The 23272-nt window shown below is 37.7% G+C and overlaps 10 protein-coding genes across 10 annotated transcripts; 4 read left to right on the forward strand and 6 right to left on the reverse strand.

Moving 5' to 3' along the window:
• Positions 1–111: 111 nt before the first annotated feature.
• SPOG_03690 (GARP complex subunit Vps51) lies at positions 112–549 on the forward strand (the record flags this gene model as incomplete). The annotated part of the gene is made up of 1 exon (XM_013165954.1): positions 112–549. One exon carries the CDS (start codon positions 112–114, stop codon positions 547–549), a length of 438 nt encoding a protein of 145 aa, XP_013021408.1.
• Positions 550–968: 419 nt separating this feature from the next.
• On the forward strand, positions 969–3545 carry SPOG_03691 (trehalose-phosphate synthase Tps2; the record flags this gene model as incomplete). Its single annotated transcript, XM_013165955.1, has 1 exon — positions 969–3545. One exon carries the CDS (start codon positions 969–971, stop codon positions 3543–3545), a length of 2577 nt encoding a protein of 858 aa, XP_013021409.1.
• A 1186-nt stretch (positions 3546–4731) lies between these two features.
• Positions 4732–5844, reverse strand: SPOG_03692 (sulfhydryl oxidase). The gene has a single exon (XM_013165956.1). The coding sequence runs from the start codon at positions 5673–5675 to the stop codon at positions 5124–5126; it is 552 nt and encodes a 183-aa protein (XP_013021410.1). The 5' UTR covers positions 5676–5844; the 3' UTR covers positions 4732–5123.
• Positions 5224–8006, forward strand: SPOG_03693 (FEN-1 endonuclease). The gene is made up of 3 exons (XM_013165957.1): positions 5224–6536; positions 6596–6686; positions 6778–8006. Exons 1-3 carry the CDS (start codon positions 6524–6526, stop codon positions 7811–7813), a joined length of 1140 nt encoding a protein of 379 aa, XP_013021411.1. The 5' UTR covers positions 5224–6523; the 3' UTR covers positions 7814–8006.
• SPOG_03694 (Mvp17/PMP22 family protein 1) lies at positions 7849–9356 on the reverse strand. The gene is made up of 6 exons (XM_013165958.1): positions 8814–9356; positions 8642–8699; positions 8440–8591; positions 8306–8380; positions 8155–8252; positions 7849–8097 (listed from the first exon to the last, which is right to left on the reverse strand). The coding sequence occupies exons 1-6, from the start codon at positions 8979–8981 to the stop codon at positions 8028–8030; spliced, it is 621 nt and encodes a 206-aa protein (XP_013021412.1). The 5' UTR covers positions 8982–9356; the 3' UTR covers positions 7849–8027.
• A 100-nt stretch (positions 9357–9456) lies between these two features.
• SPOG_03695 (RNA-binding protein Rnp24) lies at positions 9457–11497 on the reverse strand. Its single transcript, XM_013165959.1, has one exon. It carries the CDS (start codon positions 11358–11360, stop codon positions 10305–10307), a length of 1056 nt encoding a protein of 351 aa, XP_013021413.1. The 5' UTR covers positions 11361–11497; the 3' UTR covers positions 9457–10304.
• Positions 11498–13540: 2043 nt separating this feature from the next.
• On the forward strand, positions 13541–15358 carry SPOG_03696 (maf-like protein). The gene is made up of 4 exons (XM_013165960.1): positions 13541–13761; positions 14039–14167; positions 14242–14565; positions 14626–15358. Exons 1-4 carry the CDS (start codon positions 13633–13635, stop codon positions 14752–14754), a joined length of 711 nt encoding a protein of 236 aa, XP_013021414.1. The 5' UTR covers positions 13541–13632; the 3' UTR covers positions 14755–15358.
• SPOG_03697 (mRNA export protein Dss1) lies at positions 14631–15722 on the reverse strand. Its single transcript, XM_013165961.1, has 3 exons — positions 15664–15722; positions 15493–15534; positions 14631–15451 (listed from the first exon to the last, which is right to left on the reverse strand). Exons 1-3 carry the CDS (start codon positions 15692–15694, stop codon positions 15309–15311), a joined length of 216 nt encoding a protein of 71 aa, XP_013021415.1. The 5' UTR covers positions 15695–15722; the 3' UTR covers positions 14631–15308.
• A 256-nt stretch (positions 15723–15978) lies between these two features.
• On the reverse strand, positions 15979–21015 carry SPOG_03698 (ATP-dependent DNA helicase Hrp3). Its single transcript, XM_013165962.1, has 3 exons — positions 20924–21015; positions 20262–20443; positions 15979–20211 (listed from the first exon to the last, which is right to left on the reverse strand). Exons 2-3 carry the CDS (start codon positions 20352–20354, stop codon positions 16255–16257), a joined length of 4050 nt encoding a protein of 1349 aa, XP_013021416.1. The 5' UTR covers positions 20355–20443; positions 20924–21015; the 3' UTR covers positions 15979–16254.
• Positions 21016–21049: 34 nt separating this feature from the next.
• On the reverse strand, positions 21050–23270 carry SPOG_03699 (U1 snRNP-associated protein Usp104). The gene has a single exon (XM_013165963.1). The coding sequence runs from the start codon at positions 23212–23214 to the stop codon at positions 21148–21150; it is 2067 nt and encodes a 688-aa protein (XP_013021417.1). The 5' UTR covers positions 23215–23270; the 3' UTR covers positions 21050–21147.
• Between the last annotated feature and the right edge of the window lie 2 nt (positions 23271–23272).

Consider the following 23272-nt stretch of genomic DNA (forward strand, 5'->3'; position numbering starts at 1 on the left):
ACGAAAACGTCTATAAAACTGTTGACGCGTAAGCAAACAAAAAGCAAGGTTTTTCCTGTGGATCCTGAGCTTTCAATGAGGTCTTGCTAAATTTCATATTTTTTTTTGAGAATGTCTGAAAAAAAACGACAGGCTCTTCGTAATTTTTACAATTTACCTATTCGTACACCATCTTCATCGACCGTGTCAACAGCTAGATCCATATCCAATGGTAATAACGTCCCTTTAAAAGAAGAAGCTAGTTTGAAAGAAATAGATCCTGTTTTTTCGAATGCGGATTTTGACCTAAATGATTATCTGACCAGTATTCATCAGAAATTGTCTCCTAACGAGCTTTTGCAACGCCAGAAACAGCTAGTATCCTCTATCCAAGAGCTTTCTGGTGACCACAAGTCTCTGGTTTATAATCATTACACACATTTGCTACATGCTAGCTCCGCCATTGAGTCGCTCTCGAAGGACCTGAACGATTTGCTTCCCCAGCTCCAAACATTTCAAGAAGAACAGAATGACAACACGACCGTGACTCCTGAAAACTCTACGTCGTAAGCGAGTCCCATATGCGTCGTCCGGCCGTTCAGTAGCTTGTGGTTATCCTGTGATTTCATGAGGTCTTCCCATATTTCCAAGTCTCAGCGCACTATTTGGCTTAGAAGTCTTCAATCTTACAATTCCTTTTTCCTTTATATATTCCTTCCTTTTTACATGGTTTCTTCAAAACTTTGGTTTACTCGTTTGATTTCGATGGAGCTCGGTATTCATCCTCCACAACCTAGAAGGAGAACCTATGAACTGAGCAAGTTCACTTCTCTTACTTCTATATTTCTTACTTGGAAATAGGGTCCCGAATTAAATGAATTGAGACAACACTACCTTCATTGTAATTGAATTTATTTGAGTCTTGTGTGTTCTCCTTGCAATATCCGGTTTTTTCCTACTCAATCTATACCTGGCCTTAGTTCCCTTCGATGCATTCGGAGCCACAAAAGAATGGACCTGCTACTCCTTATCATAGAGTGATTAATGTCTCTCGAAACTTTCAGCTGAAAGCTTCCATCGACAAAGGAAGTCGTGAATGGAGCTTCCAGCCTCGTAGTAGCAGTGCCGCCCTGTATTCAGCTATAGCATCTTTGGGAAATTCAGATTCTCCTTGGGAAAGCATCTTTGTCGCTTCTCCTGGTGCCGTTCAAATAACTCAGAATGAAACCATGAGTTCGTCGGCGGTGGTAAATGTCAATTCATCTTCCAATGTGTTAAGCTCGCAGCGTCGATCCCCCTCATCTACCATATTCACTCCGAAAGATCAAGCGTCCTTTCTAGAGAAGGCCTATCAGTTCTACAAGGATCGGAACATCATTTCAAAGATCGTCCCTGTTTGGGGAAAGCTGAGATTAAAATCTGCCCCCGGTTCTCCTCCTGTATCTTCTATACAGGATCCTTCTGAGGTCCTGAACTACGCTTCAGACGTTGGTTCGAATCGCTTATTAGAGGGTCCAACTTACGCAGATAATGTTCTGTGGGATGTACTGCATTACCGAATCCCTACAATTGATGGCTTTCAGCAACAGATATGGTGGAAAGACTTTAATAGATGGACTCAATATTTTGCAGACCACATCGTATCTATTTATCGTCCTGGCGATTTGATCCTTATTCATGACTACTCTTTGTTTTTACTACCAAAGCTAATCCGGAAACGATTGCCTGATGCAGATATTGTCTTTTTTCTTCATGTTCCCTTTTGCACTTCAGAAATTTTTCGATGCCTTCCTAAACGGGCTGAGATTTTGAATGGTGTTCTGGCCTCAAATGTAATTGGATTTCAAACTGACTCTTATGCACGGCACTTCTTAAGTACGTGTGTTAATGCACTGGGTCTGGAAATCACTTCTTCTTCTCATGTTGACACCTCTGATGGTTTTCGGGCAGCCATTTTGTCATCTCATGTGAATATTGACGTGCCACGTGTTTACTCAATATGTAATAAGCAATCTGTCCAGTCCAAAGTCTCCCAACTTCGTCATCTTTATCATCAAAATATGAAAGTCATAGTTGGTCGTGATAGACTGGACAAGGTTTGTGGCATAATACACAAGCTTCGAGCATTTCGTCAGCTCCTTTTGAAGTATCCGCAGTGGAGGAAGCGAGTGATTTTAATTCAAATTACCAGCTCTACTGTAGGGAACAACAATAGTGATTTAGAAATGCAAGTGGAAAATCTTGTTACTCAAATTAATAGTGAATTTGGTTCGCTAGATTACGTTCCCATTCACCACTTCCATCAGCTTTTGAGTGCCGAGGAATATTTTGCATTACTCAGTGCCGCCGACGTTGCTTGTGTTTCTTCAATACGAGATGCCATGAATACGATGGCTTTAGAATTTGTCGCTTGTCAAAAGAAAAACAAAGGTTCACTTATTTTAAGTGAGTTTTCTGGTACAGCAGAGGTATTAGTTTCTGCTAGTGTAGTAAATCCTTACAATTATACCGGATTTGCTGATACTATTAATGATTGCTTAAGGAAAAGTATGAAAGATAGAGAGCAAAAGTTTTCTTCTTTGTGGATGCAGGCCACCTCACAATCGTCACAACAATGGATCTACAAGCTAATTAGCAGATCCGGCAATGAAATTCGTTCTGTCAAAAGTCGAATGACTACCCCTTTGTTAACTTTATCTGATATACAAAAGCAGTATAAAGAAGCAAAAAAACGCTTATTTATTTTAGATTATGATGGAACACTAATCCAAGCCGCTAGGAATTCTTTGGATGCAGCACCAACTGATCGAGTCCTGCGTACTTTAAAGAGACTTGTTTCTGACAACCGTAATATTATCTGGATTCTCTCTGGGCGATCAAAAGCTTTTATGGAAGACTGGATGGGTGACATTTCAGAATTAGGTTTATCGTCAGAACATGGTAGTATCATACGCCCACCTATGGCAAGGTCTTGGTACAACAATACGGAAAAATTAGATTTATCATGGAAAGATACTGTTCGGGATATATTCCAGTACTACGTTGAACGAACTCAAGGGTCATACATTGAAGAAAAACGGAACTCCTTATCGTGGTGTTACCAAAATGCAAACTCAACTTACAGTAGATTTCAAAGTTTAGAATGTCAAACAAATTTAGAGGGTTTGTTGAAACAGCATGACGTTGAAATTAGTCCAGGAAAGTTTTTCCTTGAGGTTCATCCCAATTACCTAAATAAAGGAGCCCTTGTCAAACGAATCCTAAAACGAACGGGAAAAACTGACTTTATCTTTTGCGCAGGTGATGATAGAACTGATGAAAACATGTTCGAAGTGTTCCTACCAATGCCGTTCGATTATTTTGTACATTCAAATTTAGTTGGTGATGATACTGATTATGTTGATCCCTCTATGTCAAGCATAGATGGCAAACAAGTTGACTATAATATAGGAAACTCGAAAATAACCGCCTATCGTGTACATATCGGTTTAACGGACAAGTCGACGCTTGCGGATTATCACTTGCCATCTCCTAAGGACTTGGTTGATCTTTTGCTTACTTTATAAGTTTCCAAGTTTGAACCTTGGGACATGACATGAAATAACGAAACCTTTCTGTGATGTTAAATGTTTACTATTCGGTTATGTATTTATTTATAGCTACTACCCATGTTTAATTTACCATCTTTTCTCTTTCTCTTTGTATTTATTAACGTGAACCGTCGTTTAAAGTTGATATTTTCGTCAGCAAATTTATTCTCCTGGGGATCCAAATATAATATCAAACATGTGGAATGGTTAATGAAACTAATGCCTATATACTGGGATACCCTCGTAACAGTTTTACTTCAGTTTCTGGTCATTACATACTGCTACTCTTGGCCGAGAATTTAGTAGGGAACCCGATCTTAGGCAATGGTGAATGAGTTTGAGCTGACAATATGTATCAAACCTTCGTTTGTCTAGTTGTCAATATTCCAATTTATGATATTTAAATATGCGGATACGAAGATAATACAAAACTCTCGTTATAAGGAGGGCAATTGGAACTATAATAAGTTGCTTTAATGCTTTCTATTTTACATTGATATTATCAGCCATTATTTTTTTTTCGCTACAGAAGAGTTGTTTTCAGAATTTGATCCGTCTACTCTAGGACCGTTCAGCTCATTTCAGAATTATAATATGGACGATAGCTTGATTATAAAAAGGACCCTGCTGTTCAAACCTATTTTTCAAGGCCGGAAGTTACGATAATGAAATAATTCGTTGGTAGCCTGTAGACATTTTGTCAAGCTTTTTACAGTTAAATCTCGAGCAAGGAATCCTTGATAATACCGAGCTCTATTTACATGCAATCAACACTTGAGATAGAAGGTATTAATAGCGAGTAAGAAGTTTAAGTATCGACTGTATGTTCGTCTATCTTTTTGTTAATCGAGTCTTCCAAAAATGCATGCTTGATTGAACGAATAATTAGAAACGGATTCATTGCCTTTTCCTTTTTGAAAGTTGGGGCTAGTTGTTGTCGCATACGATTGCAAACTATGGATTAGTATGATCACTTTTTAGAATTTTTTATGAGTCTGTTTTTCTCTTCTGCTTATTATACTTATGTTAGGGTTTTCTAATATTTTATTTATGAGAATAAAGATTCAATTGAAGAAGAAAAATAAGTTTAAAAATAAATTAAATAGAACACTTACAAAACATATTTCTGCAAAATAGTACTGTTTGCTTACGACTTTTTGCTCTTGTTTTGAATAACTTTATGCCAAACAGAGTCGTTTGACAGCTTTGCATGATACAGGTTTTTATAATTAATGATATTTTCTTCTTTATGCCGGTGGTTTCTCGTGGAAAAGTTGTGTAGGAGAAAAGTAGTTTATTTCATGTTGTATTTTCATAAAGAAAGTCAAAAATTCGTAAGTACAAGGTTAGGTAAATAATGCAATAAAAACTGGCTCTCATTCTGGAAGAGTTAGATTCCATTTCAACTGATTTTCAGCACTTTCCTGTTGAATGGCATCTCGTATGTTGGTTGTTCATAAACAATTGCTTTGTAAAAGTAAAGAATCTTAAACGTATTTTAAATACTATGCTGAAACAATGCGGGAGAGAGCACAATTGAGAAATCAAGCACGTTTATTCATCCGTCATTCTGGCAGCTTTCTTAGCCCATATATCACAATTAAAAACCGGTTTTCCTAAACGCTCATTCACATCGTTATGGGCTTCACAGATCCATTGACATAAGGATTCTCGATCCTCCACTTTAGGATCGTTTCCATCCTTAGCCATCCAAATCCTAAGATCTTCGGCGCAAGCCCAGCAAGGATAGAATTTGGAAAAATTATATAAAAAGCTTGACATATTGGTTTTCTCCACAGTGGTGGGTTTTTTTGGGTAATTAGCAGCCATGGCATGTAAAAATGTCCAAGTGCTACGGCCTAACTCAGCAACATCTGGTAATCTAGGAAACGATACGGAGTCTGGTACTTCATTTGAAATTGTATGAGATTCAGACATATCCGTCATTGGCGACTCTGTTTTTGAAGGAACAGCATTTTGTTTCCTAGCGTTCATTCCAGTCGTAGCGGATTGAAATGAGGAGAATATGTTACAACTTTTGCAGGGTTTTCCATTTTCATCGTAAATTATACCTGTTTCTTTGTCTCTATATCTCTTTCCAAACATTTTTTAAGCGTTTTCGGAAGCCAACTCGATTAGTCTTAAGAAGTAGAAGAAAGCCAACGAAGTAAAAACGGTCAGGAGAACGCAATTAAAGACCCAAAAGCCACTTCTAATCAAAATGATAGAATTGTGAATGGCTTTTTTTTGAAAAATATTCAAGTTATGTTTTTTCCTTGTCTAAAATGAAACCAGCATCGAATACGTTGCGTTCCAAATTTCTTGAAAAATTTATGTATTGGGATTTTTAAATTTACAATTCTAATTCATATGGAACAGAAAAACAAGTCCAACTGACCAGTTTGAAGATCCTCCATTGGTTTGGTATGAACAGTATTGCGAGCGCGTTTATAAACAAGCTCAGGAGCTTCTAGCCATTTTCCATCCTCAACTTAAAGGATAAGGAACTATAACCAACTGCTAACAATGAAACTCTCTCCACACTCTTGAAAACTCGAAGCCATTACAGAAATTACGCATAATGAAACTGCCTAAATATGCGTGAATGTTGAGCCAAATGTCGCATTGAATCAAAGAACTGCAAATAGATCCTAATAATTACTGATCTTTTCAGAGCCTTTTTTATAACAAGAGAAAATTCAAGCATTGTTTGTTTACGAATGAGACATACTGCACTCCCTGAAGAGAACATTGTTATCCCAAGTTTACCAGCCATTTTACGAAGTACTGAACACATTTTGCCAAGGAAAACCGTTGGCAAATACAACTTTCTCTTACATTGAGCTTGGTGATAAATTTATTTTCGTATTTGTTTAAAATTTATTAGTTTACTTTAGTTTGACGGCTTGAAAATCCTAGGGTCTCTTAGTAAGAGCTGCTGTGCATTGTTTACTATGGGAATCAAAGGTAAAGGAAAAGAAACAGCAAGCTGTTTTGTATAGGTCCAGATATACTGACCAATTTAGGTCTCGCTCAGGTGTTGGCGGATAACGCTAATTCAAGTGTAAAACACAATGACATTAAAAACTATTTTGGCAGAAAGGTAGCTATCGACGCGTATGTGGATAAAAAAAAGAAAGCAGATCGAAACTTTTCTTCTGCATGTGGTTTGCAAAAAGTATGACATATTTTTAACAATGGTTTCTAGGTCTATGAGTCTTTATCAATTTCTCATTCAAGTCCGTGGACAGGACGGTCAACAGTTAATGAACGAACAGGGAGAGACCACGAGTCATTTGATGGGAATGTTTTATCGAACACTACGAATTGTTGATAATGGCATTAAGCCATGCTTTGTGTTTGATGGAAAACCTCCGACTTTGAAGTCTGGCGAATTAGCGAAGCGAGTTTCTCGTCATCAAAAGGCCAGAGAAGATCAAGAAGAAGCAAAAGAAGTCGGTACTGCGGAAATGGTGGATCGATTTGCTAAACGAACAGTGAAAGTCACGCGCCAACACAATGAAGAAGCCAAACGTTTACTTGACTTGATGGGGATTCCATATGTAACTGCTCCTTGCGAAGCAGAAGCTCAATGTGCAGAGTTAGCTAAATCTGGAAAGGTTTATGCTGCTGCTTCAGAAGATATGGACACTTTATGTTTTCGAGCTCCCATTCTTCTTCGTCATCTTACCTTTAGCGAGCAAAGAAAAGAACCTATTAGTGAATATTATTTGGATAAAGCTTTAGAAGGATTGGACATGCCCGTGGAGCAATTTGTGGATTTATGTATATTACTGGGATGTGATTATTGTGATCCAATTCGCGGTGTTGGACCCGCAAGAGCAATAGAACTAATTCGTCAATACGGCAGTCTTGAAAAATTTGTCAAAGAAGCCGACCGATCGAAATTTCCCATTCCAGAAGATTGGCCTTATGACGATGCACGTAGGCTGTTCTTGGAAGCTGAAGTAATTCCAGGTGATCAAGTGGACTTGAAGTGGAAAGGCCCTGACACAGAAGGTATAATTAAGTTCCTTGTGACCGAAAAAGGATTCAATGAGGATCGTGTTCGATTAGGAATTTCCAGACTGGAGAAAGCAGCAAAAACCGTACCTCAGGGCCGCTTAGATTCTTTTTTCAAACCTGTACCTTCTAGTCCAAAAAAGTCTACTGAAGCCGGCAAAACAGCGAGCGGTAAACGGAAACGTGACACGAAAGCTACTGGAGGAAATAAAAAGCGATAGATTTACTTTACTTTTACGGACATTTCCTTTATGAAGCCGAGTTTTCTTTTGTTTGTGTGATTATATACGGAATTTTTTTGTATATTAAGACTAATTTTTAATCATTTATTCAATTGCATTCATCAAGAAAAAGTCGTTTACAAAACAGGGGTATTCGTTAGAAATAACGAAGTTGTCGATATTAGTATAAACAAGATATCATCATAAATCATGATTAAAACAATTCAATTTCTTGTAATTCCGTTTCTTCTGATCCCGCATTCTTCAAACTCAAGAATGTATTCCTATATGGATAATGGATTAGTTTCTCATCAAACATGAATTGACTGAAGGATTCTTACCAGAAAAGAGCACATGTGCAAGCAAACGGCATTTGAAATTGTAATGGCATTAGATAAAAGTTAAAAGATTGAAGGAAAGGCCAAATAAGATAGTTTGCCTATGGTTTTGGGTTAATCACTGTTTTTACTAAATCATCAGTCATAATCATACCTTGAGAGTAGGCAAAAACAGATTCTTTAGTTTTTCACGAACATCGTTGAATCCTTTTCCTTTTTCTGTTATCGTCTAAAAAGAATTAGTAATCGGCCACCAGTACACGAAAATTCCATATGAAAGAAACTTACCATCCAAGAGTAGAAAAAGGCAGTACCAAAAGGAGCAAAGATGGCTTGATCTAACAAAACTCGAACAACTACATTGCTAACTCCTTTTTCCACAGGAAATCTTATGGACAAAAACTTTAACCATTTGAATTGTAAGGGAGAGATAGCAAAACCTATAGAAGTGTTAGAGCAGCAAAAGAAAAAAAAAGACCCATTCTCATACCAAAGGAAATAAATTGAAGGACACGAGCAAGGTTTGGAATTTCTGGATGAAAACGTATCTTGAATCTTGTTAGTAAAATGTACATCATCGTCAAAGCAAAATAAATTTGCATCCAGGAACTTTTCGACTCCGGATATCAAATTCAATTAGGAGTTTCTTCACTTCAACATACTCTTTCTCCGTTTAAGCCTACAACTGCATTTTTGTTTGTTTGATAATAAGTGATTCCTTGGGCAAGAACATCTGAAAGACCACCTAGCGTGCCAGCAGTAAAGCACATAGTAGAGATGGGAGCCTTGTTGAACAAAGCATTGTATCTAGCCCCTAAACGAGCAAACATATTTTTTGGTAAAGAGCGACGAAACCAAATTGTTAGAAACTCTCAAGAAGCACAGCAGAGCACAACACAGTTAAAGACGATCTGTTGTTTGTTTACTCTGTTTTAAAATCCAGAAACAATTTCCTAAATATAAAGAAAATCAACTTACAAAGGCAGAATAGAGGTAAAAGGAAAATGACTTTATTTACGATTTCGTGGAAGGGTATTTACGTTTAGAGTAAGGGATACGTAAGACTGAAATCAAGAACGTACTAGAATTCCTCGTTTAAAAAATGTAAACAAAAGATCGTTATAGATTTTCTTCTACTTCTGGAAACAAATGAAAAGAAGAAAAGCAACGCAGAAAACGGCTACTTGAGCAACTGCTTGTTCCACAGGTTTCACTTCATATGCAGCAACGAAAACGCACCTTTCTCTTATATACTTAATCCTTCTACATGAATTCTACCATTGCAGCTATACTTTTCCCAAGATACACAGCACATCTCAACTCATTGTTCTATTTCACATTTTTATTTCTTCTTTTTTCTAATTCTAGTCAGTGTTCAACTATTCTACAGCATTCATAACCAATTAAAATTTTATCATACTAATCATCCTCTACACTAGAATATGTTAGTAACGAATTCTTCGCATAGACTAGAAAAAAATGGAGAGGAGAGGAAATTGGAAAAAACAATATTCAGATAATACATGCTAAACTCGTCAACGTATATACTCCGAGTGAGCTGGGTTAACAATAGTTTTCATCCTGGTAAAAAACAATGCAGACATTGCAATCGTATTCTACCTATTTTAACGCATATTTCCTCACTTCCATTTTGAACTTACATTTTCCATTAAATACAAAGCTTGTGATATACCAAATAATCCAGCTTTACGTGGACTGACCACGTACATGGAAGAAGACAAGTGTCGTTTCCCCTATATATATTATTTGTGACTTACTTTTTTGGGTCACTAGAAGACGTGCATGTTTACAAAAAATGTGACTGCGAAAACCGTAAACAAAGGATGGGTAGTTTCTGATTACGATGCAGAGCAAATAAGTGTAGGGAAAATAAGTTTTATGTAGGGAAAGATAGAAATAATTCTTGCGCAGAAACAAATGCAGCTTGCGTTTGTTTGCATTTTCGTAAAATTGTAAAGATTGTTATGAATGCTTGATTCCATAGTATATGAATAAAATAAAAACTTTCTACAATTATTTGCGCTTACAAGTAAAATCCGAAAGCCCCTTTTTTTATTAATTTTTTTTTCCTAAATATACCCATTTATCTCTCCATATTTAACCATGGGAGGTTTCTTGTAGCGAACAAACAATTAGTCAAAGGTAATCTTTGTACCCGTAGGTTCTTTGATGCCGATAGAGCCACGTGCAGCATTGGCCAAAGAAGCTCCTGGTCGAATATCACGGGGATCGAAATTCTTTCTTCGTTTTTCTGAATGATCGTCAGTACGAGCAACAGAAGCAGATGCCTTACGGCCACGCTTCGATCTGTCTTCACCGTATTCAAGACGCCAGCTTTCATGACCCATCGTCATCGCCTTCATGGAAGTCTCTACATCATGGAAGTCAACAAACCCAAATCCTTTACACTTTCCAGAATCTTCAAAGGTCATCAAACGCACTCGTCGGATGTTACCGGCTTGCCCGAAATGCTCTCTCAACAAATCTTCAGTAGCATCAAAAGGAAGGTTTCCTACAAAGATAACTGCGGAAGGGGGATTTTTAGATTCTTGTCTAGCGATGGTTTTTGAAGGCATACTGGCCGATTTTGAAGGCCGCCCTTGATAATCATTACTGGATTTAATCAAAACGTTTCTTCCATTCAAAGGCTTTTCCGTGCACAGCAATGCTACCTTAAGAGCTTCTTCCGAATCAAAGTCAATGTAGGCAAATCCCTTGTTTTGGTTACGATGTTCTTTTGACATGGGCATATGGATACGGGTAATGTGTTCTGGAGTAAAATCAAACGAAATCTCATCATTTTGCTCAACACTCTCTTTTGCTTCTCGAACGAGAAACTCTTTAAGAATGGCTGGAGTCGTGAAAAAACTCAGATTACCAATCCAAATTCCCCATGGGGAACGTTTGCTCTCTTGTGTTTCTTCTCCTGAACCATATTTCGTCTCGATCTTCTTCAATCTCTTTTCTTCTTTTTTCTTGGCTTCTTCTAATGCTTGTGGTGTCCAATTTCCTTCCTTGTCGATTTTACCAGCTTTACGAAGTTTACGCATCAATTTTTTCGAAGGAGGTACCGGTTTTGAAACGTCAATTTCAATCTCTTCTTCATCTTTCGAACTTTTTTTGGATCCTTCTTTCGATTCCTCCTTTACCTCGCGTTTTTCAATGTCTTCTTCTGAAGCACTCATCATGAAACTTTTGATTTCTTTGGCAATCGCGTCCTCGGGTTCCTAAACTGTAACTAAATCAACAAAAAGTATATGATGACAATTCCAAATAGCACAACCTCTCAAAACAATCCAGTATATAGAAAACTTGTAAAATGCAAGTTTCATATACTTCAATCTAAAAAGGTACGCTGCTTATCCTTATTTTACATTTCCGCACTGGAGTACTCTCACTATTTACCTAGTAGCAGTTGTTTCCATGCTTTTAATTCTGTGATACTTGAGTATGATATCATTCTAAGAAGGAAATATTAGTCACAAGAAATCATCAGATTATGCATGTTTTTTTCCATATCAAGTCAATTTTTCAAGTGTAAGAAGTGACTCTAATGTTTAAAATATACTTTTGACTTTTTCGCTCTCGAGCTCCAGTTCGTGTACGATAATTTCTGGGTTTTTTTTTTACTATGGAATTCTTAGAACCAGCGAAAAAGGATCTTATCAACCTTATTTTTTCAAACACACACTTAAGTAAAAGACAATTTAAAACAAATATCGAAAGATTCCGAGTACATGGCTGAATTGAAACGATGATATTTTGACTTGACCATATTTTATAAGGTTAAGGTTGTTTTAAGTTAATCTAAGCGAAGGTTTTTCATGTTTATAAAGGGTTTTACATGTCGCAAAAAAAGTGAGCTTTTTATACAAAAAGCTCATTTTTTGATTTGAGAATCCATCTATCCAAGTATTCATCTTTCATTTTGTGATCTGATATGAAAATGAGATCCAATAAAGAAGTACGTTTTCATCAAAACCGTAGGTTTTTTGTTTTCAGCAAGTTCAACTCGAATGTTTGAATCCTCCTATCCATGTTTTTCGCAAGTACTCTATAAGTACTGAAATGACATTCTACCATTGATCACTATGACCAAAATTCATATTCCCCCGGCGCCCCCCGGGGGGGTTTCATTTCATGCAGATGAATAGTATTGTTAAGAAATTCCTTAAAACGGTAACACTTCAAATTTAGCTAATAAATGAAATAGACCAAGTTACGAAGAATTGACATTGTTCAATGATCAGTAATCATATTAGCAGTTAAACACAAGCTAACCTCTAGCAGCAACAAGTAGGAATAGTGGATTGAGGAGTAAGGTGTACAGACAAGCAAGAAGAATCTAAAAAGTTTCAACTTTGAACGAATCCTAAACATGTTGCTGCTACTAAAATTGTCAGCTTAGACCCAATGTAAACAATAATCGCGCCGCCATTGTTGTATAACTATAAGAAACGAATCCAAAGGAATTAGAGAAGAAAGTACATAAAAAAAATCTAAATAAATAAAAAGCATCAATGATTGTTTCGTTTGCTATACTCGGTATTTTGAAGTCGACTCTCGACTAAGTTAAGCATAGTATGAATGAGTCCATTGGCAATGTTCTTAAGGGTTTTGCATAAACATCTCTTTTCATAATCATAAAAAAAAAATTCCGACTTTTCAATTATGGTTGTACCATAATAGCAGAACTGACTCAGATAAATTTCCTGTATAAGATTTGAGCATTTAAGACCTATCTCCTAAGGTAAATAAACATGTTTGCCAATTTTATCACCCCTGCTTTGGAGGAGTACAGAAAGGTAGATTAACTCACTGTTCATCGTTTTTCAATAAACTGGTTGCAAAAGCCATACGACTCGAATAAGTAAAATCCAAGTGAAATTTTAAGTCTGCAACTGACAGAAATCTACTCTATTTCAACGAATCTAACTCAGAACGAATGGGCATTCACTATGGTTCAAAATGACACTTTCCTTAAAGCTATAGATTCAAATGCTCAGAAATGGAACCATAGCTGCAGCATGTGCTATCACCATCATGTTTCTCACAATATTTTTATTTGCAATTGAAATGTCGCGCTTCCATCTTTCCACATTGTTTAGGTTATTTGTTTACAAACAAATCCAGTCTCAGAGACGCGTGAAAGGAATCATCAAAGTTCCAAGCTTTAGCGATTCTATCTTGGGTAAACATATTAATTTTTTATTTTTATTTTATTTTACATTACCTTAAGCAGAATTCTTTTCTTTCTTCTCTGGCATCCTGTTGACTTTCACAATCCACACTGTTCGTCGTTCATATGCAGTATGTTACATAAGGAAACTAATCGAACCGCGGTATGCATCCAAATAAAAGCATTCACGATATTTCCAACGTTCTTTCTCCTGTCTTTTCCTTTTTCTTTTTGCAATTCGCTTTTGTTTTTCCTTTTAAATTCACTCATTTGCTGAAACAATGGACGCCCTTCCTCCTTCTTATGAATCTCATTTCACTCTGGATACCCCTGTGCATCGACTTTTAAAAGACAAGCGTGTCATTCTCGCCTCTGGATCACCTCGTAGAAAGGAACTTTTTCGTCAAATGGTAAGTAGAAACACTCCATTCATGGATCTATATCTGTCTCTGTTGATTTTTTCTGGGGAAACTTGGGTTCGTCCTTGACGTGAAATGCCCTTCAACATAATTCATAGAAGCCAAGAGAATTGTTTGTAGAAAGACGAATAGAATTCCAAAGTGAATTTTAATCTAATCGTCCATTCGTCCGTATGGTTAAATTTCACAACCTTTTATCAAAAAAAGCAACAATGTCTCTGGAGGCGTTGAGAATTTATAAACGTTTGCTAATTTATTCCTGATCTAGGGATTTTCCAACATCGAGATATCTGTTTCTGGATTCGCTGAGGATTTGGCCAAGTCTGCCTACATTACTCCTTGGGAATATGCTGCGGATACCTCTTCTCAAAAGGCTTTAGCTGTCTATCAGAATTTGGTATGCTAACTAACCAAAAAACACACACACACTATCGTCTAAGAATAAATCTAACACTTTCTGTTTTTCTTTAGGCCACCGAAGAAGATTCCCCAGAGATTGTCATTGCTGCCGATACCGTGTTGATATTGGATAGCGAAATTATTGAAAAGCCCTCCGATCCTAAACATCATTTATCCATCCTCAAAAAGCTTCGAGACTCAAGAGAACCACATAAGGTGTTTACTGCCGTTTCTGTTATCGTGCCTATGGATGTACCTATTCATCCTGGCTACGTTATGAAAACTCATTTGGAAGAAACCCAAGTAAAATTCGATCCTTCTCTTTCAGATGAATTTCTTGAAGCCTATGTTCGTTCAGGCGAAGGTGTTGATAAAGCTGGTGGCTATGGAATTCAGGTACGTATTTGAACTTTTTCAACATTACGTTGGTAGAACTGCTGACTAATAATGATTTAGGGATTCGGTGCTCTCTTAGTAGAATCCATCCAAGGTGATTATTCCAATATTGTCGGACTTCCTTTACGTGCTACATTTCGTCTTATGGAAGAAGCACTAGAGCAAGGAAACGCAGACAATTACGACTAAGGCCCATGAAACTATTTCTTTTTAGGGCTCATGAGGTAATGCCCTTCTTATTCTCTCTTTTTTTTTCTTCAAAACTATGCTGTATGTTGATTATGATCATATTACTTAATAGAACCGGCTTTGAATCATCTGTTGTGCTTTTGCTTATCAATGCCATGCTCTATTTCCTTTCTGGGTTTTATTTTATCTTTATTTCTTTTTCTGTACAACTGAAGCACTTCTCTTATAATATTCGTCCACAGAAACTTACAAATTGCGATGTCCCTTCAACAGTAAGACGTGCGCAGTTCTCACATTTCTTTATCCAATCCATTTCTACCTCTACAACAAGACTTACAGGGTTGCTTCATTTGGCTTTCTATCATAATGTATTTCTATTTTGATCGCATAAACACATCATCAGACCTTGTGCTCATCTCTTCAAAGAGTGTACTAGTTAACGTGTATAAACCCTCTTAGTTAATAGGAATCATAAAGCGATACAAAGGGCTTCTTTTCAACATAGTCATGGCTTTTCAGCCAAAGAGTACTTTGATTTCCTTAGATAAAAACTCTTAATTCGTAGCGACTCCCTTCTTTTTTAATTCAGCTTGAAGCTGAGCAGAGAAATCATCATCACCAATGTCCTCATCATCCCAATTATTTTCCCAGAGGGTATCATCGCCGGTGTCGAGTTCTGTGTCCTTCATGGGCCAGTCTTGCACGTTGTTAGCTCAATTTCCCATTACGAATGCTTACTTTCTGTAGCAAAATCCTCAAATTCATCGTCATCCTCCAAATCTACACATAAAGTTAGTCAGGATCCTCTTTTAAACGACTGAATTACTGGCGATTGAACGATATACACTCAATATGCATCTAAACATATACCACAAATATCAACCACAGCCTTGTTTTGTAAACACTTACTCTCTAAGCTTGGTAATACGGTGCGCGACATTTTTCAACAAAGATGTAGGTAATTGCACTGGTTAAGTTTGCAGCCTTCAGTTTCCAACAAAGTACCACCCATCATCAAAATAGCGCATCCCAAGGAAATGACGTTAATAAACAAAAAAAGAACACAAGAACTAGAAGGATTCTTTTAGACGAAATCGATGAATTAGAAGAGTTTTCGTTCCATGAACAACATCTATTAGAATTCTCGATAAAAATATCAAAAAGCTCTACTAGAATGAGCGTGTTCCTTAGGGCAAAAGATCAAAAAAGTGTCAAAAGTGTATATCATGAATGCAAGAATTTTTTATTAATTAAAAGGTAATCAAACTACATGTACAAAATTTAGTATTGTTGTGACTTAAAACACATAGCTCGTCCAGTTTATCTATTATTATGAGAACTGTAAACGAAGGGAAAAGACATAATGAATCAAGCTGAGTATGGGTATCAAAAAAAATATCAGAAAGAAATAACACGGCAATAAAGGAAATAAGGAATCACATAGAGAACACATTTTCCGTAGCACGATATTGTAATTAGGTTAAGTAAATCCTTCGAACCTCACTTCATCTTTTGGTACATGCTTATTAGACTAGTGTACTCAACCTCTTCTTTGGGCCAAAAGTAGCAAACAAAAATCCATAAATTCTTACGAACATCTTCCTTCTCATTGTCAGGAAGTTTTGTTACGGTAGCATCAATATGCCCCCCTATAGTCGTTAAACACTCCGTAAATAGCTTTACCAATTGTGTTCGTTCCAAACCAGAGGAGCCTTTTCGAAGTTTTTTCATATATTTACGAACCGGGTACATCAGTTCCTTACATTTTGCTTTTTGATCACTAGTCAGCCCATCGCCTTCAGGTTGATCTGATTCTTCTCGTTTTACCGAAGGCTCAACAGAAGCACGAGGCGAGTCTCTATGAGGTGTTTCAGATTTCACGTCTTTGCCAACATGCTTTTTTCGAGATTCGGAAACCGACGGAGATGGAGTGCGAGTTACACTTTCACTGCGTTGACCATTCTTATTAGACTTGTTTACTGTCTTTCTGTTTTGGGATTGCCTCTTTGGAGCAGGCTTTGGAGTTTCAACGCCTTCTTCAGCTTTTCGGTGATAATCTCGTAATGCACTTAACAGATATTCGCCTCGTCGTACCAAATGTACAGAAGAAGGAACCTTTTTCTCTTTTTCCTTATCTTTCTCTCCCGAATTTTCAGACTTATTATCATCCAAAAAGATTTTGTCCTTCATTTTCAATTCCGGATCGTCGCGAATCTCTAACCAAGCTCCAAACCCATGTTTACAAATACCAGCTAGTAACATGGAGTCTTCCCGCCTTCCCCATTCACATGACCAACCGTGAACGGAGCGAAGATGCACAGGGATCTCAAAAGAGGAATATCCTGATGTTGGCATTGCTTCATACAATACATCGAGATCATTCAAACGTTGGATTAAAGTTTCGGCATTAATGTTCTTCACTCCCTTGAAGGTAATTAACAGTGCCTTTCGAGATTTTTGATTCGTTTGCTCAGACGCGGCCTCTTTTTCCGCAGCATTAATGGCTTTTTGACATACTGCTTCTAAATCAGAAGCTATCTTTTTTACTAAATGAGCGTCTTGCGTTGACAAATCAGCATATTTAACAATCTCTTTGTAACGATGCTGAAGACGACCATATCTAATCATTGCACGATATAGCAAGCGAATCTCTTTTTCCAGTAACACTTCATCCCTTAACATCTGCTTCTTGGATTTTTTCTCGGATACATCAGTATTAGAAGGAGAAGGCGCAGCCATTTCAATTGGATATGGTCGGTTTCCACGTCTGTTGTTCAACTCAATCTCTCTTTTTAGAGCTTCTTCTTCTTTTCGTCGATCCTCCTCTTCATATTTTTGTCTTTCGGACAGCGGAATAATATCATCCCAAGAAACGTCGGCCTTATAATCCGTAACCTCAAATTGCTTCAGGAAATCTTCACCGCCCATACTAGCACCGCCAACGTCGTTAGAAGTGTCATGGTCTTCAGCATGCTCCAGAATCTCATCCAAATTCATATCTTCCAGCCTCTTTTGATTGTCCTCTGCCTTGAACATATTTGAAGCTCCAAATTTTAGAATTGCACTAAGCTCTTCTGCAGAAAACTTGTCATTTTTAGCGTTCTTTTGTTTGTCGGTGACACCAAGGGAAATGATTGCATATTCTAAAATCATTTTTCTTCTGGCTCTTTCCAATACGTCTTCCTCAATAGTGTCTTTTGATAGAAAACGATAAACCATAACGTGGTTCTTTTGACCAATTCTATGGGCACGGGCCATGGCTTGCAAATCGGCCTGTGGATTCCAATCAGAATCAAAAATAATGACAGTGTCAGCTGTCATTAGATTAATACCCAAACCACCAGCTCGAGTCGAAAGCAAGAATACAAAATCAGGACTACCAGGTGCATTATAGTGATCGATAGAAACTCTGCGAACAGACGCAGGAACAGTACCATCCAAACGCTGATAAGGATAGCCTCTTAATGCCATATAATCACCAAGGATATCTAACATGCGAACCATTTGACTAAAAATTAGTACACGATGTCCATCTCGGCGTAGTCTAGAAAGTAACTTATCAAGTAAAACCATTTTCCCGCTGTTCATAATTAGACCTTTGAGTACTTCCTCTCGTCGTCCCTGAGAACCAATCTTTTGCATCCATGATTCTTCGACTCCGTCAAACAAATAAGGATGATTGCTTGCTTTTTTCAATTCTATGACTATGTTCAAAAGCGAAATTTGGCTACCAGATATAATGCTTTGGGTAAGAACACGATAGTTACGACTTAAAATATTCTTGTACCAATATGTTTGCAGATCAGATAATTCCACCCGCAAAATACGCTCTGATTTAGAAGGCAAAGATTTTTCAACGTCTTTTTTTAATCTTCTCAGAATATATGGTTGCAGATGTTGTTGAAGGTTCCGAATATAAGTCTCTTGTTCCTGATCTGGAGCTTCCAAGTTTATTTCCTCCCGAATATCGAATTTTCCAGGCATCAAAAAATCGACTAAAGCTGCAAGCTCTTTAATGTTATTTTGAAGTGGGGTACCCGTAATAAGCAGTCTGTTGGAATTTTTAAACTGCGATAATGTTTCATAGAGTGAAGATTCACTGTTTTTTAAACGATGAGCTTCATCGATCGCCATGTATTGCCATTTGATATTACTTAAAACGGAACGATCCTTAAGGACATATTCATAAGTGGTAAGCAGCAGATTAAACTTTATTTTTTGAGTTCCTTCGACGTAAAACTCATAGTCTCGAAGAACCTGTCTAGAAGCGGTATTACCAAGATAACTGATGCAGTTCATATCCGGAGCCCAAAGAGAGAAAGTTTCTTGCCATGAAGGGACTGTAGATAATGGGACCACTACAATAAAAGGTCCGTGCTGTCTTAAAGAATGGGCCAAGTATGAAAGAAAAGCAACAGTTTGCACAGTTTTTCCTAAACCCATTTCATCCGCCAAAATACCGTTCTCATTCTTATGCCAAAGATATGCCATCCAATTGACACCCGTCAGCTGGAAGTCACGTAATTCACCACCTGTAATATAAGAAGGCTGCTGCTCTAGTTTACGATACTTAGGCCGGGTATGACCATAGCTAGTACCACGGGATGGCATCAATGCACTATGCTCTCTTTCGTGAAAAGATTGAATTTGTTCTTTGGCTATAGGCTCAATAATGTCGGCAGGCTCCCACGTGCAAAAATCATACAAGAGATGCTTCCATTTAACCAAGTACTCCAAAGAGCCATCTGGATTCCTATATTCATAGACAATGCGATCTACTTCTTTGTATTCTTTGTAACTATCCCGTTTTCGTTCTATGTCAATCTCCATAGCCTCAATGTCCTCTCTGGTTGTCGTCGGATCTTCACGAATTTCACGTTCCAGAAGAATAACCTGCTTAATATGGTTATCGACCTTTTTTGCTCCTCGGAAACCAACCAAATTATTGTAAATTTCCCAGGTACAATGCAAGTGGGACATATTCACCCACTTTATAAGAAATTCGTAATCTTCAGTGACATTTGATCCATCATGTCCTTCTCGGAGTCTATGATCCAAGATACAATCTATGGCTTTTGTTTCTTCAGGTTCTTCTGGAGCTTCAGCATCGTAATCATAGCCATCATCAAGTTCCTCCTCGTCCTCGATTGATTCAAAATAGGCATCTTCATTGTAATTTACGCCTTTCGAATTACGAGAGGAAAACCTTACTTCATCCACGTTATAATCAGGTGATGGTTTCCTTCTTCTGGTGCTCCTACGAGAACTATCACCATAAAAACTACCATCGCTCTTCTCATCTTCCGATGAGGAAAAAGATTCGGCTTTATCCTCATCATCATCACTTAAATTCCTTTGGCGATGAGTCCCATTCCTCGTACCACGGCGCTGTTTTGAGGGTAATTCCTCTTCCAGTTCAGCATCAACATACACTCCAGGATTCGTACGAGTACGTCCCTGTTTTCTAAGTTAATAAAATTACGCTAAAATATACCATAAACACTTACAGATCGTCGAAGACCGTAAAGTTCAGGATCAAAAAAATCACCGGAGTCTAATTTCCGCTTGGACGAGCTGCTCTCGGCAAATGGTTCAGACATGTCTTTATATAGGACTGTCAAACTAAAATCGCGGTCCAATAGCCTCAATGTTTTAATTTTGAGTGCTCAGGCACTTTGTCTCATAACAGCTAAACTTTTAGTTAGTTTGTTTAAGTAACAGGAATTATATTTTTCGTTTCAAAAAGCGAAAGATGCATCAATGAAATGACATATTTACAGAAGCATGAGAGTACGCACGCTTTTTAAGTTCTCGACAATCGCGCAAACCATAGACTATAGGATAAAAAAAATGTACTAAGATCCAATTTAAAGACACAAAGACATATACGGGTTACATTTTAACGAACAGCGACTTGTTTAGTTCTAAATCAACGGCATGCAACTCTCGAGTTAGAAGGATAGACAATAGCAAGTCCCAACTTAGGTAAATGAAATACATATATGAAAATAAGATAACTATTCATAATAAGATTCGAATTCTTAATCCATAGTATCTCATTTCAAAGTAAATTGTTAATGCAATCGGTGTTTTTGAAGTATGGCAATCGTCGAGACAAAAAAAGAACAGCGGACAGATTCTCAGAAAATAAAAGTAATTTATAACTTACACGTTTAAATTACAACCGCCTATAGTAGTAGAATAGCTACTATAAGAGCCTAAAGTTGTTTTCTACTGAAAACAATTTTTGTGGGTGCTTGGTGAAGGGTAGGCGAAATTACGACTGCTAGTGGATATTTCAGACTACAGAAGGGTTACTACAAGGACGAGATTTACTAAATAACGGATGGAATATGGTTTTATATGCGTTAGGACTATAATACAAGTTCATAATTAGTGGATTTCACCTTCCTCACTCGATTCTCCATCCATGCCAGACACAGGAGGAGCGTTCGACTGTAAGGAGTTGAAATCATTCGCATTAGAAGGATGAGCTGGCCCAGGAGGTCCAACATGTCTGTCGGACTTCATTGGCAAATCCTCATCATAGTCTAATGGAGGCTTCATCTCGTATACCCGGGTACCAGACGTGTACCCGCCGTATGCACTATCTCCACCTTCATCATAATAACCTCTTCTTATTCTATTTTGCTTTTCCAAAGCGGCTTTTTCCCTTTGTCTGCGAATGTATTTATCGAAGGCAGCAACACGATATTCTTCCGAGTCTAGCGCAGAAAACTCCGGTAATTTAGATAAAACAGGCTTCATTTCTTCATATGTAGCACTTAAAGGGATGGGAGGTTCTATATATTTGATTGCACTTCGAAGATTATCAATTTTTCGTCGAATCCGACGCTCATCAGCTTTCTTTTCGTCAGCTTTACGTTGAGCAATTTTTTCTTTCGTGCGTATGATAACCTCCGAAACAATATCTTCAGAAACAGAGTCATCCCTATTGTTTTCTTTTAGGCTTTGCATAACACGCTGAACAAATTCTTGGACATCGGAATTTTCCTCCACTCGAAGTTGCAAAATTTGAAGACAATCCAAAACCACATTTCGCTTCTCCCGAAATTCATTTTCGAATTCAACGATAATGTCCCAAAAAAGGTCTAAAGGAGTAGATCCAGGCTGGCCAAGCATATTCAGATACCTAGGGTCATCTTTAAAGAGAGGATAAATTTCTTTCCATTTTGTACGTAAGGTTATCTTCTTTTCCTGTCGAAGATCAAGTAAGAGGGTTCGGAAAGCATCACGGTTCTTTCTTTCAGTCCTATACTTTTCCTTCTTTTGTCTTTGTTTTTCCGTAATGTATTCTCGCTCAAGATGTTTGATATGACTTTCATAAACCGTAAGAGCTTCCAGCTTAGATAAATGTTTCATATTTGGATTCTTTTGGTAGCGGGGATCATTTTCGAATTTTTCTTGAGCAGTGTTCCACCGTGTGTAAGGATCTAATTCTAACTTGTTCAAGAGGACACAAAAGTCATCAAGAGCATTCTTTCTATTGTTTTTTTCTTGTTTTTCTTCGTCTTCTTTGAGCTTTTGTCTGTGTTCGAAAAATAACAACTGTCGCTCAAACTCAGTGGGAGCAGCCAAAAAAGCAGCTTCATCAGCTAGCAGTGTTTTGGCAGTTCTCCATAAAGTGTATGAATGAATGTCGTCTCTTGATTTCAATAGACTAAAAAAATCTTTTCGAAGTGCAAGAATTCGATTTTTTTCTCGGTCACTCTGTTCTGTCAAATAATTCATTATATATGCATCAAAAGCGCATTTTCGTTCCCAAGGATTTTTAATAACATAATAACCTTTTTCCGTACATAATTCATGAACAGCTTGTTCCCAAGTCCAGCTCGGGGTAACATTGAATGAATCCAAAAATCTAAAAAAAGCTCGTTCAGCGGCCTCATACGTATCGAAATCCTCTTCACGGTGGTCTGCCCGTTTATGACGCTTTTCTTTGGGCGGTACAAAGTTGGGAGCACGCTTTCGTGAGATCGCATCTTTTGAAGGCGCTGTCTGTTCTCTGTCAGGTCTCGCTTGTTGTGTCAAAGACTCTGGGAAGGCTTCAGAACGCGTCTCCTGTTCTTGCTGTAAATGAGGAAAAGCTTGTTTTGTTTCTGGAAGTGTCTCTTCGGCGATCGCCTTTCTATATTCTTCGGGAATTTCCCACACAGACTCACGTGTATTAACGTTGTACCAATATTGCTTTCCATCAGCGGTGGTGTATTCTTTCCAAGCCAGTTTGGACAATTTTCGTTCAAATTCATTCATGAGTTCTTCTGGCTTTTCCCAAACGCTCCTTCTAGAAATCGAGTCATAGTAGTATACACGACCATCCTCGGTTTTCACTTCGTGCCAGTCAGAAACCGGCTGCGTCGCCTCTTGCGACTTTTGCGAATAGTCGATTGATACTTCTTCTTCTTCTTGCGGTACTTGTTGCCAGGGAGGAGCAGACATTTTTCCTTTTGACAAGCAATTCCCTTCTTCAGGGAAGTTGGGTCTGGTAAGGATAGTG

This window comes from Schizosaccharomyces cryophilus (assembly GCF_000004155.1).
Source record: "Schizosaccharomyces cryophilus OY26 unplaced genomic scaffold supercont4.1, whole genome shotgun sequence".
Classification (NCBI taxonomy): domain Eukaryota; kingdom Fungi; phylum Ascomycota; class Schizosaccharomycetes; order Schizosaccharomycetales; family Schizosaccharomycetaceae; genus Schizosaccharomyces; species Schizosaccharomyces cryophilus.

What these genes read in the sequence shown, in the direction of transcription:
- SPOG_03696 (XM_013165960.1), top strand. Translation starts at nt 13,633, where the DNA reads ATGGACGCCCTTCCTCCTTCTTATGAATCTCATTTCACTCTGGATACC. An exon ending in TAGCTGTCTATCAGAATTTG is followed by an intron (nt 14,168 to 14,241) that starts GTATGCTAACTA and finishes GTTTTTCTTTAG; the next exon opens with GCCACCGAAGAAGATTCCCC. An exon ending in CTGGTGGCTATGGAATTCAG is followed by an intron (nt 14,566 to 14,625) that starts GTACGTATTTGA and finishes ATAATGATTTAG; the next exon opens with GGATTCGGTGCTCTCTTAGT.
- SPOG_03692 (XM_013165956.1), bottom strand. Translation starts at nt 5,675, where the DNA reads ATGTTTGGAAAGAGATATAGAGACAAAGAAACAGGTATAATTTACGAT.
- SPOG_03699 (XM_013165963.1), bottom strand. Translation starts at nt 23,214, where the DNA reads ATGTCTGCTCCTCCCTGGCAACAAGTACCGCAAGAAGAAGAAGAAGTA.
- SPOG_03693 (XM_013165957.1), top strand. An exon ending in AGAAAGGTAGCTATCGACGC is followed by an intron (nt 6,687 to 6,777) that starts GTATGTGGATAA and finishes AATGGTTTCTAG; the next exon opens with GTCTATGAGTCTTTATCAAT.
- SPOG_03694 (XM_013165958.1), bottom strand. Translation starts at nt 8,981, where the DNA reads ATGTTTGCTCGTTTAGGGGCTAGATACAATGCTTTGTTCAACAAGGCT. An exon ending in TAGGCTTAAACGGAGAAAGA is followed by an intron (nt 8,700 to 8,813) that starts GTATGTTGAAGT and finishes ACAAGATTCAAG; the next exon opens with ATACGTTTTCATCCAGAAAT. An exon ending in TGTTTTTGCCTACTCTCAAG is followed by an intron (nt 8,253 to 8,305) that starts GTATGATTATGA and finishes CCAAAACCATAG; the next exon opens with GCAAACTATCTTATTTGGCC.
- SPOG_03697 (XM_013165961.1), bottom strand. Translation starts at nt 15,694, where the DNA reads ATGTCGCGCACCGTATTACCAAGCTTAGAGA. An exon ending in CGTATTACCAAGCTTAGAGA is followed by an intron (nt 15,535 to 15,663) that starts GTAAGTGTTTAC and finishes CTTTATGTGTAG; the next exon opens with ATTTGGAGGATGACGATGAA. An exon ending in TGAGGATTTTGCTACAGAAA is followed by an intron (nt 15,452 to 15,492) that starts GTAAGCATTCGT and finishes ACAACGTGCAAG; the next exon opens with ACTGGCCCATGAAGGACACA.
- SPOG_03698 (XM_013165962.1), bottom strand. Translation starts at nt 20,354, where the DNA reads ATGTCTGAACCATTTGCCGAGAGCAGCTCGTCCAAGCGGAAATTAGAC. An exon ending in TTTACGGTCTTCGACGATCT is followed by an intron (nt 20,212 to 20,261) that starts GTAAGTGTTTAT and finishes CTTAGAAAACAG; the next exon opens with GGACGTACTCGTACGAATCC.
- SPOG_03695 (XM_013165959.1), bottom strand. Translation starts at nt 11,360, where the DNA reads ATGATGAGTGCTTCAGAAGAAGACATTGAAAAACGCGAGGTAAAGGAG.